The sequence below is a fragment of the Saccostrea cucullata genome, unplaced genomic scaffold (assembly GCF_032062105.1).
Source record: "Saccostrea cucullata isolate Sc308-1 unplaced genomic scaffold, CSIRO_AGI_Scuc_v1 ctg239, whole genome shotgun sequence".
Classification (NCBI taxonomy): Eukaryota; Metazoa; Mollusca; class Bivalvia; order Ostreida; family Ostreidae; genus Saccostrea; species Saccostrea cuccullata.
Genome location: NW_026939884.1, coordinates 250,947 through 268,284, shown reverse-complemented (window position 1 = coordinate 268,284; position 17,338 = coordinate 250,947). Strand labels below are relative to the sequence as shown.

Genomic DNA, 17,338 nt, shown 5'->3' with positions numbered 1-17,338 from the left:
CATATTTTGAGAGTTAATGTGGCCGGCGAATAGCTTTTCATTTTAACTTTAGAAGCAACGACATTGAAAGAATGCGTACATTGAGCAGTGAGGGGTGTACATCTATGCAAATGCCTACTGTGACACGGGACATACGTTTTTGAAATAATGAAATGAAAGAAACTTTCACTTATTCCATTACCACAGGAGAAGGAACAGTCACTACATTTTTTAATAACTAAAATTTGAGAAATAAAAAAAAAGAATTATTCGTTCCACAGAGTAACTTCGTATTTTCAAATGTAAACATTATATGAATGAAATTTTATATTTTTTCAAATAAAAATACATGACTTATTTATTCAGCAAGATGGTATAAAACCTTTGACGTCCGATCGAGGTCAGTGAGTATATTTGCACTGTAATCCGTTTTGTCAAACACTTTAAGTTTTGCCTCAATTTCCAAGGCTTGGTCCAGGTTTTATCAAAAATTGCCTAAAAATCTACATTTAATATGCTTTACAGAGCCTTTTTTTGTGTTAATATATTTTATGCAAAAGCAATATTCCAATTTGATTTTTTTAAAGTGTGTATTTGTAGATTTATAGCAAAGTTGGTTCTCTCCTATAGGCTGTTGATGCCCCCGCTTGAAAAGTGATTTATTAGTGATCGGGATGTCTGTAATTTGCTATTAAATCAAATCTGGTCGTACAAAAATTATACAAAAAATTTGAAGATTATTTTTACTACCATCTACTTAAAGGCAACTTTTTTACTTATACCACAGGTTTTTTCAAAAAAAAATTTTAATTAGAAACATACACAATTTTCAAGTTAAATTATTGCATAGTTTTTCAGTTTCTTTTATTTTGATGCTATTTATATCAAAAAGATGACTATGTTTTTGCGTTAAATGGTTTAAGCAATATATGAAATTTTACATTTATATCTATTTTTTTGAAGGTTTAAGTAGTTCATTGATTACAAATTTTCTCTCCACTAAATAAAAGTTAATGATACTTTCACAGATTCTTTAAAAACCATGTAATTTTGTCCAAAATGTGCATACATGCAGTAGATATAGTCATGTACTAAATATATAAAAATAACGAAAATTAAACGACAGGAATTTTTTGGGGTGGGTGTGTTGTACATCCTTAATTACATCTATGGCACGCCAAATTCACAAAAATGACCTAAACATAGTTTCACAGTCGATAAACTAGGGTTATCGGTTGAAAACTATAGTTTATATACGGACTGTAAACTATATAGGTACCAACGTTAATCTATATTTTACATCTGTGTTAAAAATAATTTTGCTTCATAACCGAGAGTGCTTTACACTGAAAACAATCATTTGTGATTGCAAAACATAGTCTATCCTTATTTATTTAATTCACATTTGTAAACTATGGTTTACAACTCTTAACTTATATAGTTAAGGATCTGATAAATATAGTTTCAGTATCTTTGATGTTCTCCTCATTTAAGTGGACTCTTAACAATAGTTCACGAATGTAAATTATACTAGTAGTTTACAGACATGAATCTATATCTATCAACAAAATCTATTGTTAACGTTTTATTAATGCCACATTTATGTCCGGATGGTTGACCTACTGACACTGTCAAAGGCTTTCACAAAGTCCCCGAAATTGAGTAAAGAGGAGACTCCCTGTCAATTGACTGTTCAATGATAATACGAAGCGTGGCAATGTGATTTGTATGTTTGTCATTTTGTGAATTTGGCGTGCCATATACATCCTTATGTTAGCAGGCTTTGAAAGCAAATCCAAAGTATTGGTCGTGCCACAGAATAATTCGGATTTCAAATGTAAAACATTTGAAAGAAATTCAAATAAAAACACATGACTGAATCAGCAAGATGGTAGAACACCTTTGACGTCCGATCGAGGTCAGTGGGTGAGGTGCGAGCAATCCGAGCAGCTCTGAGTTTGTCTTTAGGTTTTGCCTCAGTTTCCACGAACCATCTCCAGGTTTGCCTGGGTCTCCCAAACCCCCTCTTACCTTGTGGATTCCAATCCAGAGCCTGTTTTGTGATGTGTTTTGAAGATTTTATGTAAAGTGTGGTCTATCCATCCCCATTTCTCTTCTTAATGTCAATATGGATAGGACTTTGGCTGGTTCTCTCCTATAGGCTGTTGTTATACCCCCGCTTGAAAAGTGAGAGGGTATATAGTGATCGGGTTGTCCGTCCATCTGTATACGTACGTCCGCCTGTCTGTTACACTTTGGGATACCCATCTCTTATCCGCAACTCCTTATACCATGAATTGAAATTAAATGGAACTTTCAGAGAATCTTTGTGCCATTGTGCTCCTTTCTTTTATTTTACTATTTGATCGGATACATATTTCGGAAGTTTCATTTCAAAATAAGGACACTGCCATTCTTTCTATTATATTGAAGGGTACCCATCTCTTATCCGCAACTCCTCCTATACCACTGAACAAAAGTTAATGATACTTTCACAGATTTTTTATTCCATAATGTAATTGTGCACCCCTATTTACTTTTGATCTTGAATTTGCCACTGTAATCATATGGGAGGCAAAGGGTATCATTTAGTGAGCATTGTGCTCGCAATACCTCTAGTTTGATGTGGTGTCAGGCCATCTGTTTAGGAATAAATATGGCGGAGATATTTATTGATAAAAGACTCTTTAGACTAGTTTGCTGTTTATTGTTTTAGTTACCTCTTAGGTCTCAGAAAGATGTAAAGAACAGCTTTAACAATTGTCTTAAAAATCTTGATTTTGCTGTCATACGGAGAGTGCTTTAGACTTCCAGATTTGTCTGAAGGCATTTCAAGCATGTCTTGCCTTATTTATTTAATTCGGCTTTCGTCACCTGCGCCACCGTTCTTGTTGACGATACTCTCAAGATAAGTGAATTTGTCAGTATCTTTGATGTTCTTCCCATTTAACTGGATTGGTATCTCCCGTTTGTTGTAAATTCTCATCACCCTGTCTTCTTAGTATTTATCTTAAGGCCAGTGTTTTGAGCTTTTGGTAATTTCTCCTCAGCATGTTGTTGCTTGTGCGAGAGCAGGTCAACGTCATCTGTTAAATCCAGGTTCTCAAGCTGTTTAGTAAAGATCCACTGGATTCCAGTCTTCATCTCCCTTTGTTTTTGTTCATGATCCAGTCAATCACAATTTTTCTTGGTGAGAGGTGCAGGTCTATCAATGACTGTTTCCACAGTAAAAGAAACTGTGAGTTTTCCATTTTGAATGGTGACATGTCGCATCGTCATACAGATTCGGTTCCTGATTAAACTTGTGAGGTTTGGTGGATTCCATAATGCCACATTAATGACCGGATGGTTGACCTATTGACACTGTCAAAGGCCTTCATAAAGTCCCCGAAATTGAGTAAAGAGGAGACTCACAGTTCATTGACTGTTCAATGATAAAACGAAGCGTGGCAGTGTTATCTGTGCATCTTTGTCCTGGTGGAACCCGGCTTGCTCTGATCTTATTATACTTTCTTGTACAATGCTCATTTTGTTCTTTCCAAGATTAATTGTGTTAGTATCTTACTAACATTATGAATCAGAGCATGATGTCTCGCCAAACTCCACATTGCGACAGGTCCCCTTTCCTTGGTAGTTTAACCAGGTACCAGTATCCTGATTTCCATGCATCTGGTACTTTTTCCTTTTCCCATATCTTTTGCTGAAGTGGTTTAAACATCTCTGCTGACTTTGTTGTAGTGGTTCTGAGTGCCTCAGGAGGGATGCCATCTGGACTAACTGCCTTTCCATTTTTTAGTGTCTTTATAGTTTATAGCCTTGATTTCTATTCTATATTATGGCGCTCATTCATTGATGTGAAATTCATTTGGTGGTATACTTGCAAGACTTAGGCACCGCTACTGATAATTTTGCCTTTTTTGTCTTTCACTGGGGGGTTGATGTTCACATTTCTTGCCTACAGTGTTCCGGTTATTCCATATAGATTTTTCTTGCTCTGTTCTAGTGCTCTCTCTGCCTCTTCAATCTTGTCTTGGGCAAACTGCATTTTGTCCTTCCTGACACTCTTTTTAACTTTTCAATGTTTGTTGGCTTCCCTATATTCTATTCCCAGTTTCAGACACTGGTTGATTGCTTCAAATCCTTTCTCGCCTTCACTTTTTCCATGGTCATGCTATCATTCACTCTTTATGCTCCCTTGTTTTTTCTTGGGACTTCACTGCACTTTTTGAAGTGTCTTGAAGCTTACTCCAAAGATTTTCTATGGTTGCCTCTGCCAGACACTCTAGTGCCTCAAACTTGCTGTTTATTGCAATGCTGAATTCCTCTCTTTTCTCTTTGTTCTTCATAAACTGGGTGATAAACTTGAAGTGTGGTGTGTTGGATTTGTCTTTGAATTTTTGAGTTTCATCCCCAGCGTAGCTGTAACCAGTTGGAAATCTGAGGCTGCCTCTGCTCCTCGTCTTGTCCTGACATCTGCCATACTTATGCATGATGGTTATATGATCTAAGTATTTAATTTTCTGCATTTCCATCCTGGCTGTTTTGTGTATCTTCTGGTGTGAAAAGATGGTACCTCTTGCAACTGGAGAACTGAATGTGCAGAAATCTGTAAAAAGTTCTCCATTTTCATTCAAAGTTCTAATGCCATCATTTCCATGATGAGTTACTGTATTTGTTCGTGTTGTCATCTCCCGCCTTTGCGTTCAAGCCTCCCATCACATTTTTTCTATCTCTGCGAGGTGCACGGTCTATGAATGACTGTAATGTAAAAAAAGTCTTACTTTTACTGCTCTCCTGCTGCATTAGTTAGTGCGTAGCATTGAATGATCGTCACCTAACTTCTTTCCCTTGGAATTAAACCTGGCTGATATGAGTCTTGGTAACACTGGTTCCCATACTATCATTGCTTTTGTTGTTTCTGGTGACAGCATTAAGAAGAGTATGCACAAGGTTCTGTTCCTCATGTCCTCATTTCAGTAGATGATGGTCGGACCTGATGATAAGCAGACATCTCTTCCATTTAACCTTTCTTAATGTTACATGTATACAAGTTTTCATCTCCTTTGCTTCTTCTGCCGATCTCCTTTGCTGCATGGGCAGATTTTCCAACCTAAATAGGATACTGATATTCCAATTCCCTATCCCCGTTTTTGCCAGAATCGACAGAAGATTTGTCGGTGAACTGCTGGCTTCCTGACGGCTTTCACACGCCGTGAGCTATTCTTGAGACCCGTCTTTCGGAGCTACGAGCTGGGCCGGAGCTCATTGTGATTTTGCTGTTTCGGTTTCAGTAGCATGGGTTTTTTTTATTGGATGGGGTTGCTAGCCCACACCCAATTCCCTAAACCCGGAGGACCGGTGGTTTAAATTTTTCCCTTAGGCACTGGTTCCAGTTAATTAAAGGCGCCGGAGTCTTGAGTCCCACCAATTTCCATGGTCACCAAAACAGGGAGATGTGACATGTGACTTGCTGTAACCTAATTGAGGCGGTGGGAATTAATCTCAGCGAAATGTCGAAGGTCGACATCTCGCTGAGATTAGGTGGGTATTAACTCGAAGTTTGAGTGATCACTCCCTCGAGTCCCATACCTGCATTTGCTGCCAAAACGAGGTGCATGTAAGCTATTGACAAAAAAATTAATAAACCTGGATAGCAACAGTCTCGTTTGAAGAACTCGTTTGCAGGTAATCTCGCAAGTTTAATGGTCGATACAATGACATTGTCAGTAAATACAACCTATCATTAAGTCAAATGCTGACTGGCATTTTTCGTACTTATTGTAAAGGTGATATCATTTACACACTGATTTGTCGATGTTTTTTTTTTATTTCGTTTGAATGCAGGTGTGACAGATACAATCTCTCCATGACATTGGCTCTAATGACTTTAATTGAAACTACAATTGTGTAAACCTATTCCAGTGTTTTTTTTTAAGCATATATGTGATATGAAATAAAAAGTAACCTAGTTGTATCTTGCAATATTATGTAAATTATATGATCATTTTACACCAATAGTAATTTATTTTAAATCATCCTCGCATTGCCAGAAGTCATGAGGTAACATGTTGACCAGTGATGTATAGCATTGTTTTTAATTAAAAGAGGGTAACCAGAGAAAAATAAAAACATTCCTGATTTAAAAAAATGGCATAAAAAGGAAGATTGTCAAAACTCGAAATGCTTTCGTGGACGAATTAGGCGAAAGCCTGTCCACTTTTCTAAAGAGAATAAGTAAAACCCTCCCCCTCTTCGGAATAGGTTTTGGGGCATAAACGATTTTTCATTCTTGTCTCGCTTGCATGTCAAAGACTTTTTGCAGGGACTTGTTTTTTTTTTTTTTTTATCGAAAAGGATTGTCACATTATGCCTGCATCGGGGGCGAAATAATTGTGCGCGAATTAATTTGAGCTAAACGCACCTTTTCAAAAGAGAACAAGGTCCACTGGACTGACTGGTCGGAGTGGTCGGAGACTGACTCAAGAAATGGGGCCATCGCCTGTTTTGTCGAACAATGAAAAGAAAATAAGTGATTTACCAGAAAATCTCTTGCTGAAAATATTTGATTACCTACCTGTGAAGGAATTATGTATAATTGGAAGGTAATGATCGAGGTGTCTGAGATTATGCTGACTATAGTGGTTATGCCCTATATTCTATTGATACATAGAAATAATCAGATCTGGTAGATCCACTAGCTGCTGAACTGTAGCGTTATAGTTTTAACACAGGCATCTGAATTTTATCAATCAGTCGCTCAATAAATGATTTATTGAATCAGATATCGAAAAATTCTCCCAGGAGCGTCTGTGCTTTAAATAGCTAAATAAAGGTATACGAGGTAGTTTTATAAAGCTACATTGGGTAAATTCTACATAGCTAAAGGCAGTATCATAGTAGACCTGATAATGACAGCCCTTCTATCCATAATGATAAAACGTCTTACAGTATAGGCTAAGTTCATGTTAGCTGCAATAACACACTGTACAGCCCTCTCTGATTTTTTTATCCCCCCCAAATAAGGGGGAATACATTATTGCAGCTAAGTACATGTGCATAAATACTTCCATGGCTCATTTGGTAGTTACTAAATAATTTAGGATCATATCTTTATATTCTTAAATATTCAGACCTTATCATCACCTGAGCATGCAATAGATTTTCCATTGATATACACTGTAGAGTTTAATGGCAAACTGATTTTTTTAAGATCATTATTTTCTTATCCAGAGTTTGCAGACAATGGAGAAGAATTGTTCGTGACAATTCCCTATGGAGACATGTAGATCTTCTCAATTATCGTCTGGATCTGAAGAAGATGTGGAAAGTGATACGCAGTCACCTGTCAGAATGCTTACTTTCAATTAAAGTCAAAGGTTTTATGGATACCGGTAATTAAATTTTATTTTCAGCTCACCTGGGCCTGAAGCTCATGAGATTTTCTTATCACTAGTTGTATGGCATCCATCAGTCTTTCTGTGACATGTCTGGCTGGCTGTAAACTTCACCTTTTTAAATTTTTTAATTAAACAGTGATCAAATTTAACATAATGCATTAATAACAAGGGGAAAAAAATAATATTATTAACTTCAAGGAAATGTTATCACTGTTTAATAGAAACATCTAAATGGTTTGCAAAATCAGAAACCCTTAGAGTTAGAACTGGGACATACTGTAAATATATTTTATAATGCCCCCCTTCAAAGAAGGGAGGGCATGTTGCTTTGCTGCTGACTGTCTGTTGGTCCACCATAAGTTTCCATTCATTTTCTTTGCAGAGGTTGCACATACTGAAATGAAATTTAATATACTGATTTTTTTTAAAAATATATAGGTCAAGTTCTGTTATGATCATGCCATTTTGGACAGTCATGATTATGCCCTTTGGACTTAGAAAAAATCCAATTATTTGCAGTTTCTGTTATTTTCTTCGCATGTGCAGGGTGAGGGGGAATTAGTGTTTCACAAACATCGCTTATTTTATGATTTTTTTTCTATGATTATTTATGACACTAGTACTTGAAATATGAGAAATTATTTAAGATTCGGAATACATTGACATTAAATGTCAATAAAATGAAGAAAATTTCAAACACATAGGTATGAAGGAAATTCTCTTTTAAGTTTTACTTTTTAAACTTTAAGATAATAATACATGCAAAGTATTTAATTATCTTCAAATTATGCATTATTTATTTTTAAAGGGAAACCAAAGTCATCAGCCCATTCTTTATCTGATGCAATGCTGAATGATTTAAAAGACAGATGTCCAAACCTGGCAGAAATTCACCTAAAAAATTGTAACACAACAAACCTAAATCCAAAACTTTTTCCACCGACACTTGTGAGATTAACACTAGAAAACTGTGCAGTACAGCCCGGCTTAATGAAGAATTTCAGTGAAGATTTACCACAGCTTTTATATCTAAATGTATCGGGAACTGTGAGGTTTGATGACATAGAGTTGTCTTACCTATGTAAGTCAGAGCAATTAAAATCATTAGTAGTTAATGGCTGTTATCGTGTATCAGTGGAAGGTCTATCAAAAATAGCGCAAAACTTGAAAAACCTTCAGGAAATGGAGTTGGCAGATACAGGCATAAAGAATACAAACCAGAATCTGGAGCTAGCAGTTCATCACATGACACGTAACATGAGTTCTCTACATCATTTAAATTTCAAAAGGTGTGCATCATTAACCCCTGTAATTCTCCAGAACCTCTTGTCAGGTCTAAAAAAGTTAAAAACACTTAATATTGCTTGTTGTCCAGATATTAAGTACACTTCTCTTGTGAATATGGAACAAAACATGAGAGGACTGAGGCTGTTGGAAGTCTGCCAGTCACAGATGGAGGGACATAATATAGAGGACCTGGAGTCCCTCCTTGTGGAGTGCTCCGTTCACCTGACAGAACCCAGTTCCTGTAAATGCCAAACATAAGGGTTCAACTAGTACCAACTACTGCAACCAGTTTATCATGATTACACATAAATATAAAATGAGCACTGTCTAAAATAGCGAAATTAGTTGACTTAAAATAAATTTAAATGAATGAAATGTATGTAACTTAGATGCAAAATTAGATTTCTATGTACATGTGATCATCACAATTATTGTGATGTTATGCTGAAATTCAGGATGATGCAATACAAGACATTTTATATCGTTTTAGAAAATGTTTTCTTATTGTGGACGATAAAAACTACAAATTAATATTTATCTTTTTTAATCTTCTGAGCCTTGATTAAAAAAATCTCAATATTGAGCTAAATTATTAATCCACATTCCGTTGTCCGTTTACCGCGTCTGTTTTTTTTCCCCTGGCCAGCTGTCCGTATTCCGATTCTTCGTGTGTTAGCAACTTTTCACATTATTAATTATCTTCACATTTTCATTACATATATATATATACAGACGCTACTGAACCAATTTCAATCAAACTTTCTGGTACAAAGCATTCTTGGGTGAAGGGGAATTTAAATCTTTTAAAAACTATGCTATGCCGGGCCAAGTCCTTTCTCCCATTTCTTAAAAAATAATTTAAATCGTCGGACTTCCAATTACGACAAAAATATGGTGGGGTCATTAAAAAATCTTACACTTACAAGTAACAAACAGCAGTGAAGAGGAAAGCTGAAATATTTTATAATGTCAGCATGTTGTAATAATACTAGTATACTTTCAATTATTTTTTTTTAATTTTCAAACGTATTGGAGTTTTGAACCTGCGTGTATACTATGGGGGTACATGAAAGAGTTTGACATTAGGGAATAATTGTTTTACATAGAAATATATAGGAAAAATCTTTAAAAATCAGAAGCTTTGTTTTCCTTATGATTGACTGGGCCAGAATATTGCTGAAACAGGTAGATTTTGGGGGCGTTAAGCATAAAATTGGGTGTTTAAATAAATTTAAATTGTTGAAATGTATGTAGCTTAGGGGGCTGATGTACATGGCATCACAATTATTGTGATGTTATGCAAAGTTTTACATAGAAATATATAGAAAAATTTTAAAAATCTTATTGTGGAGATAAGTTTTTTGCTACTGGGCCAGAATAGCTGAAACTTATGTGGAAGCATCCTTGTGGGTAGTGTAAATTTTCAATTGTTCTTCTCAAAACATGCACCAATTTCGGGGGCTGTGCGGGGCCACAATATGGAATCAAAGTTTTACATAGAAATATATAGGAAAAATCTTTAAAAAAATTTTCTTCTCAAGAACTACTGGGCCTCAAAAGCTCAAACTTATACGGAAGCATCCTTGGGTAGTGTAGATTCTAAATTGTTCAAATCATGACCCCCCCCCCCCCCCCCCCCCGGGGGGGGGGGGGGGGGGGACCACATTAGGGAATCAAAGTTTTACATAGAAATATATAGGAAAAATCTTTAAAAATCTTCTTCTCAAGAACTACTGGGCCAGAATAGCTGAAACTTATGTGGAAGCATCCTTGGGTAGTGTAAATTCTAAATTGTTCAAATCATGACCCCCGGGGGCTGTGCGGGGCCACAATATGGAATCAAAGTTTTACATAGAAATATATAGGAAAAATCTTTAAAAATCTTCTTCTCAAGAGCTACTGGGCCAGAATAGCTGAAACTTATGTTGAAGCATCCTTGGGTAGTGTAGATTCTAAATTGTTCAAATCATGACCCCAGGGGGTTGGGCTGGGCCACAATATGGAATCAAAGTTTTACATAGAAATATATAGGAAAAATCTTTTAAAATCTTCTTCTCAAGAACCACTGGGCCAGAAAAGCTGAAACTTATATGGAAGCATCCTGGGGTAGTGTAGATTCTAAATTGTTCAGATCATGACCCCTGGGGGTTGGGCGTGGCCACAATGGGGAATCAAATTTTTACATAGAAATATATAGGAAAAATCTTCTTCACAAGAACCACTGGGCCAGAAAAGCTGAAACTTATGTGGAAGCATCCTTGGGTAGTGTAGATTCTAAATTGTTCAAATCATGACCCCCAGGGGTTGGGCGGGCCCACAGTAGGGAATTTGAATTGTCCAAATTAAGACCCTTGGGGTATGATGGGGTCATAACAGGTATTACAAGTGGGAAATCTGGTTAAGAATCACATGGTCAAAACTTCTCAGGTGAGCGATGTGGCCCATGGGCCTCTTGTTAAAATTAATTTTATATTTTTAAAACAAAATATAATTATTCTAATTGCTTAAAGCCAGAAAACAAAATTTATTTTTGTAACATCTTTTTTCTGTGATATTGATTGAGCATTTAAATGTGTATACATATGCCATTATCCTATTTATTTATTTTGTAAATATTATTTGTATTTGTTTTTTATTAGCAATATCTTATATGACATATAGAAATAAAGACATTTAAACATGCCAATTTCATTTTATTATATCAGCATTTTAGAGGAGGCTAGTGCAAATACAATGTATTGCATGAATATTTAATAAAAATATTTTTGAAACACTTTTTAAGGCCAAGATATAAATTCTAAGAAATATAGTAGCACCATTGATGAAGTGAAAATTTAAGTTTGTTTAAATTATGCTTCCCCATTATCCTCCAAGGGCAAGGATGAAGGTTTGACCTAATTAAAGTGTGATACAAATGATAAGGACGAATGAATTAAGCTATATGATTAAATGATGATTCCTATAGCATGATGGTGATGTTCTTTGTAAAGCAAATTAAAATATAAACTGATAGAGTTTAACTCTTATATTCAACAACAATTATACTCTTATGAAGTTGGCCTTTAACAAGCTTGCAGCATGTAAGTCATGGCATTCTACTGTCTAGTTAAAATTTTTACTGGATGTAAACTTCAAATCGGTATCTATGTCCCTTTGATAAAAAGAATTGACCTTAAGGCTTTGAACTAATTAAGGTGATTTTATTTTACATTTGAATTAAAAACATTGAAATTAAAAGTAATACATAATTATTATAAACGTGATATAAAAAATAAAAACATATTACATATGCACTGAAACATAAATAATTACGTTAATGTTACAATGTACTTGAAGTTCATTTTTAGAACATAAGTCTCTTCCTTTGGAAATTAAGAACTTGTAACATGATCGACAAAACTAAGAATCAAATTTCCCTGCCAAATTCCTCAATTGTTAAGTTCTGTTCATTCTGCTAGTCTGTCTTCTTTGCCTTCTGTTGTTTCTTAATTTTGTTGATGTTGGCTTCACGCTTTGCTTTTTTCTTTTGTTCCTTTTCTTTTGCCTCAATCTGTTTCGCTAAATTCCAAGCTAAGATAGCACTGATCATAAACAGGGGAGAGAGACAAAGAAGCACGTAATAAACAAAGTTCCACGGATCTGTGGCAGCCCATTTTAACATGTCCGTCAACATCTCTCGCCAATCCCAGTCAAACATGGTCAAATGTTCAATCTAAACTACAAAAACAAATATCTGTCAGTTATATAATAGTTAATAAAAATATATCCAATTCTCAAATGACATTTTGGATAAATTACACAACGTATACTGTTATGGATGTAACCAGTTCGAATTTACTCTGTACAAAAGACAGCAGATATTAATCTTAGCACAGTTAAATTCATTATTATACATAATACGTATACAGCACGAAATTAAGTCATGGATTATTTCGTAACCGTTTAATTTAATGCATAACTTACAAAGAAAATGAAATACGACGTTGGCGTCAGTGATGAAAACGAAACAGGAAGTTGTACACTGACACAAGAAATGAGGACGGATGATAAGTCGTACGTTAAATACTTCTCTCTATAGGGAAGGGGTGCAATCGCAACTTCTCGGGCCATCCCGACTAGCAGAAAAACAACCTCGAATATATTACGTGGCTGCCATGCCCCCCCCCCCTTTCACAAATTTTGAAATAATTGTTTGAAGACCTGTTGTCTGCATGGTTTTGTATGGAGTTTAACTTGATTGAAAAATATAGATATCTATATATCTCTCGGTACTACTCGCCCTCAAACTGAGTACTCTGAGTAGGCTGTGCAGCTGGTTAAAAGATATAAAAAATGTAAAGGACAGTCAATTTCCAAAGGATGAAAAGGAAATAATATCCTACGTTATTAGTGAAAAAAACAGTGTATTCACAATTAAATGATATAGAAGCACTATAATTTTATTTATTATATAATGAATGTCTGGGGTGATTCAGTTTGCTCACTTCCAGTTTGAATGAAATCTGAACATTTGGAAGTGAGACAACATTGCCCGGCAATTTGTTACACTGAACTATTTTAAGTGAGAAGACAGAGTATTTAATTATAAACATTTTTTGTATTTGTCGGAAAGTTTACAAAAGAATGAGACGAACGAGTAGTCCTACAAGGGGAACAAGGGGAACAAGTTGAACTGAGGGAATGGCTACAAGACCATCTATGATCTTCTGCATACGTACACGCCTGACATCAGCCCTCTTTAATTGTAGACTTCGTCAACTGAGGGTGCATGTGTAGCATAGTGTACATGATACAGTTGATGCCCTACTATAATCAGACATCACCCACCTTAACTGCAGCTCTCTGCTCCCAAACGCTGGCAGCATACTCAAGCTGTGGTCGTACCACAGGCTTGTAAGTTGCTGACCAAAGCTGCTGGTTCCTGGTTGGCATGTTTCTACATAAAAAAAACCAAGGGAGCTGCTGGCTTTGTTTGTAATCCGACTGATGTGCTTACTATAATTCAGGTGATCCGATATATCAACACCCAGACACTGAGCTGATGAGATATTCTCTAATATCTGTCCATGAAGCATGTACTTGGTACGAATGGGGCATCCAGATATCGTTACATGGATCACCTGACACTTAAACTTGGATTGAATTCAATATATCCCACAAAGTCTCCCACTGCTCTAGTTACTTAAGGTCCTCTTGAAACATTGCCTGACAATCCTGTCCATCTATAGTGATATACTAGTAGATGACAGGTAGGTGACTTTACATGCTCCTGCAAGTTATTAATCTACCGGGTAGGCAAGAAATAGAATGGGACTAAGGACTGGGCCCCGAGAGACCCCAGATGTAACGAGGATGGATGTAGAAAACTCGCCCTCTACCACCACACTCTGGGAACGTTTACTGAGGAACCCGTTGATCCATGCCAGGTTTCGACCACAAACACTAAACTGATGTAATTTGAAAAGTAATTTGTGTGTGAGACTTTGTCAAAAGCTTTGCACAAATCCAGCAGGATCAAATCCGTTTGCTTACCGTGTTGGATGTTACGGGCAAGCTCATCTACTAGCATCACCAGCTGGGTTTCATAACTGCGTCGTTCCTTAAATCCATGTTGGAGATCATATAGGATGTGTAAAATGCTTTACCAAGTTGGATGCGATGATGTGCTCCATAGTTTTACACAGTAAACAGGTAATGGATATTTGCCTGTAGTTGGCCGGCTTTGATCTGTCCCCTTTCTTACATGATGGACTTATATTGCTGTGCTTTCTGGGTAATTTTCCTGTATCATATGAGAGTTGAAAGAGGATTTGAATTACATGTATTAGACTTACCTCATGGTGTAGTTCCATTAATTAGATGGGCGGGATCTTGTCAGGGCCAGCTGCTTTGTCTCAAGTTTTTCAACAATTTCTCTATACCCTCTGTGCTTATACCTGTATTTCAGGTAATATGTTGCTTCTTGCTGGGGAGGGTTGATGAATGAAGGTACTGTATACAGGGAAATTTTCGCCCCCGTTTTATTTTCGCCCCTTTCGCCTTCTCCTTGATTGGGCGAATTTAAAACAGGGCGAATTCAAATTAAACCTCATAAATTCTTAAGCAGAACTATGACTGGGCGAATTTAAAACGGGGCAAAACTGTTCATAAGTTCAAAAGTGCGAAAATAACCCTGTAAACAGTATACTCAGCTGAGTGAGGGATACTGTTATGTTGGTCATTCACCTTCATATTGCATAGCTGGAAGAGGGAGAGAGGAGATTTGGGGTTAAAAACCGACTGAAACAGCCGGTTTGAAATGTCAGCCTTCTCTACTGGTGCTGATTTGAGGGTACCACCCTCCTGAAATGGTGACACACCACACGAGTCCCTCTTAGTATGCTTTAGAAAAGTGATAGTTTCTTGGGGCATAGGAGCTTACCTCTGAGTCAGAGGTCTGATCCTCCAGCGTACCCAGAATGTTATTCACATGTTTATTACATGAAAGTCTTATTTGCTGCTGTGCGAGATAATTGGTAGTATAATGTTGTTTATCCTTGGTTGTTTTTGTTCTTCTCTGACTGTAAAAGAGTTTACTAACGTTATAATCTAACGTTAGACCTCGTGTCACGGCAGGCGTTGGAATGATAAAGATCCATCGCTGCTCAATGGCCTTGAGTGCCGAGTAAAGATCTAAATTTGAACCTTGTAACATTTTTATATGTGCGAAAAATTCTCGAACTATACGTAAAACAACAATCAATCGTTCCAACAGTGCAAATCACTTTGAAGGTCTAGGGCCACATCGTACGCAAGTTACATTTCCATACTTCTAGGTCTAAATGTTGTCGTTCACGTTCCTTGCGAAATTGAGACGTCATCATTCGGATTTAGATTTTAGACCTTTACACACCCTCAAGTACACAGTCGTGTACATCGAGCACTCGATGTACGGGCGATTAGGTTTCCGTTCTTTATCTATCGTCGCAAACCACGAGCAAAACGTGCGCTCCTCTCCCATTCTGGAGAGAGCTATATGCGGACTCCGGATTGTGGTTTGGAACGATTTTCTTTATAATATCCCATCCGGTTAGGAAAGTCTCATGCGAAAGACCCGTGGCTTTAACTTCTTAAACGGGGACCCGGAGATAAAATTCTTTTCGACGAATAGGTCATCCTGAGACAACAACCCTTGTGTTAGTGAGCACGGTATCGTCTTCACAAACGCACATACCCATGTTCCACACAAACGGCAGATTGCGAGAAAAGTATTTCGATGAAAAAATAGTCATTGAAAAGAAAAAAAAGGGGAATTGAATAAACATGAGATCGCAGCATGCACATTGTCACCGAGTATATATCTCTTTCGTTGATGTCAACAACCTTTAAAACATCTTTATTTATTGTGGAAGAACGCGTACCATTAAGTATAGCATGTAAATTAAAAACAAATTCAGGAGAGAAAAAAATTGATACGTGATAGCACAATCTAAAAAGCATAGGTTTGTGAAAAAAGATCCCAGTGAATTGAAAGTAGGTCGAAGTGATACAATTTTCAAAAAAAAAAAGAAAGAAAGAAACCAACATATCCCTCTCTAACTAAAGACCCATCTGAATGTTAGATGTCAATTTGCAGTAAGACGTTTGAGCAAATACTACATAGTCAGGTAATGAAACATCTTGAACAATACAAAATTCTTCTAGACCAACAACATGACTGTAGGAAATGGAGGTCTCGCGAGAACCTTTGGTAAAGATGTACTGACAGTCACAAGCATGGAAATTGGATAACATTGTATCAGGGGCACCCTGTTAACTTGAAGAAAAGTTTTCTTAGTGAACGTTGCCAAAAAATCTTGGTTGACAACTACTCTTTAAAGTCAGCATTGGTGACCCCTGGAGTGTCCTAGGATTCGGACCTGGGCCTACTAGCCTCCTTTCTGTGTATTAACGACCTGCTGGAGAGACAAAAATCAACTGTCAGGCAGATGATAGGCTGCTACACCGCCGATTGAAGTCAGGTACAAACTCAAACTCCTTTCTAACAAGAACATTTTTAGAAGTGATAGGAATGGGATCATAGGGTTCATTCCACAGATGTTATTCCACCTCTCTAATTAGAAATATTAAGGATCATTCAGAAAACTAAATATTGCCATCATATTACCAAGGACTAGTAAACCCTTACACATATGCTGGACACTGTTGAAAGGGAAATTACATTGTTACTTTATCAAAGAAGCCTTCTTGGCCATATCGATGCAACTTAATCCAGTCTCAGCTTTCTCAGAGGAAATCTAGCCAGGCTACCGACCTACACCAAAGTCCAGTTTTATATAAAACACTTGTCATGCAGGCTAATACTCCACTGACTAGTATGCCTCGCTTGTCAGGAATCCATATACAGCTTGGAGCATCGACAAGGAGGTGCACAGCATAGGACAGCGAGATTTGTTGTTATGAAAAACATGGAGATAACGAACATTATTTAGGCTCAAAAAGGCATTAAACAATACAAATTTGGGAGCAGAGCAAACCTCTAAAACATCAGAGATTGGATCAGATGCCATGGATGAGTGAGCACCCCTGCCGACCGGCCACACCCGCCTTCTATATAAGGCAACAGTCACGGTAGCTCATTCGGTAGAACGCTCGCTACGCGATCGGATAGTCGTGACTTCGAATCTCGGCCGCAA

General features: G+C 36.9%; 1 protein-coding gene across 1 annotated transcript; it reads left to right on the top strand.

The window, feature by feature from the left end:
* The first annotated feature begins 6,442 nt into the window (after nt 1-6,442).
* On the top strand, nt 6,443-9,139 carry LOC134254210 (F-box/LRR-repeat protein 12-like). Its single transcript, XM_062736758.1, has 3 exons — nt 6,443-6,581; nt 7,210-7,370; nt 8,185-9,139. The coding sequence occupies exons 1-3, from the start codon at nt 6,466-6,468 to the stop codon at nt 8,919-8,921; spliced, it is 1,014 nt and encodes a 337-aa protein (XP_062592742.1). The 5' UTR covers nt 6,443-6,465; the 3' UTR covers nt 8,922-9,139.
* The last annotated feature ends 8,199 nt before the right edge of the window (nt 9,140-17,338 follow it).

Excerpts from the sequence above, each read along its gene's own strand:
- LOC134254210 (XM_062736758.1), top strand. The coding sequence starts at position 6,466 with ATGGGGCCATCGCCTGTTTTGTCGAACAATGAAAAGAAAATAAGTGAT. Across the intron at positions 6,582-7,209 it reads GAATTATGTATAATTGGAAG|AGTTTGCAGACAATGGAGAA; the intron begins GTAATGATCGAG and ends TTTCTTATCCAG. Across the intron at positions 7,371-8,184 it reads CAAAGGTTTTATGGATACCG|GGAAACCAAAGTCATCAGCC; the intron begins GTAATTAAATTT and ends TTATTTTTAAAG.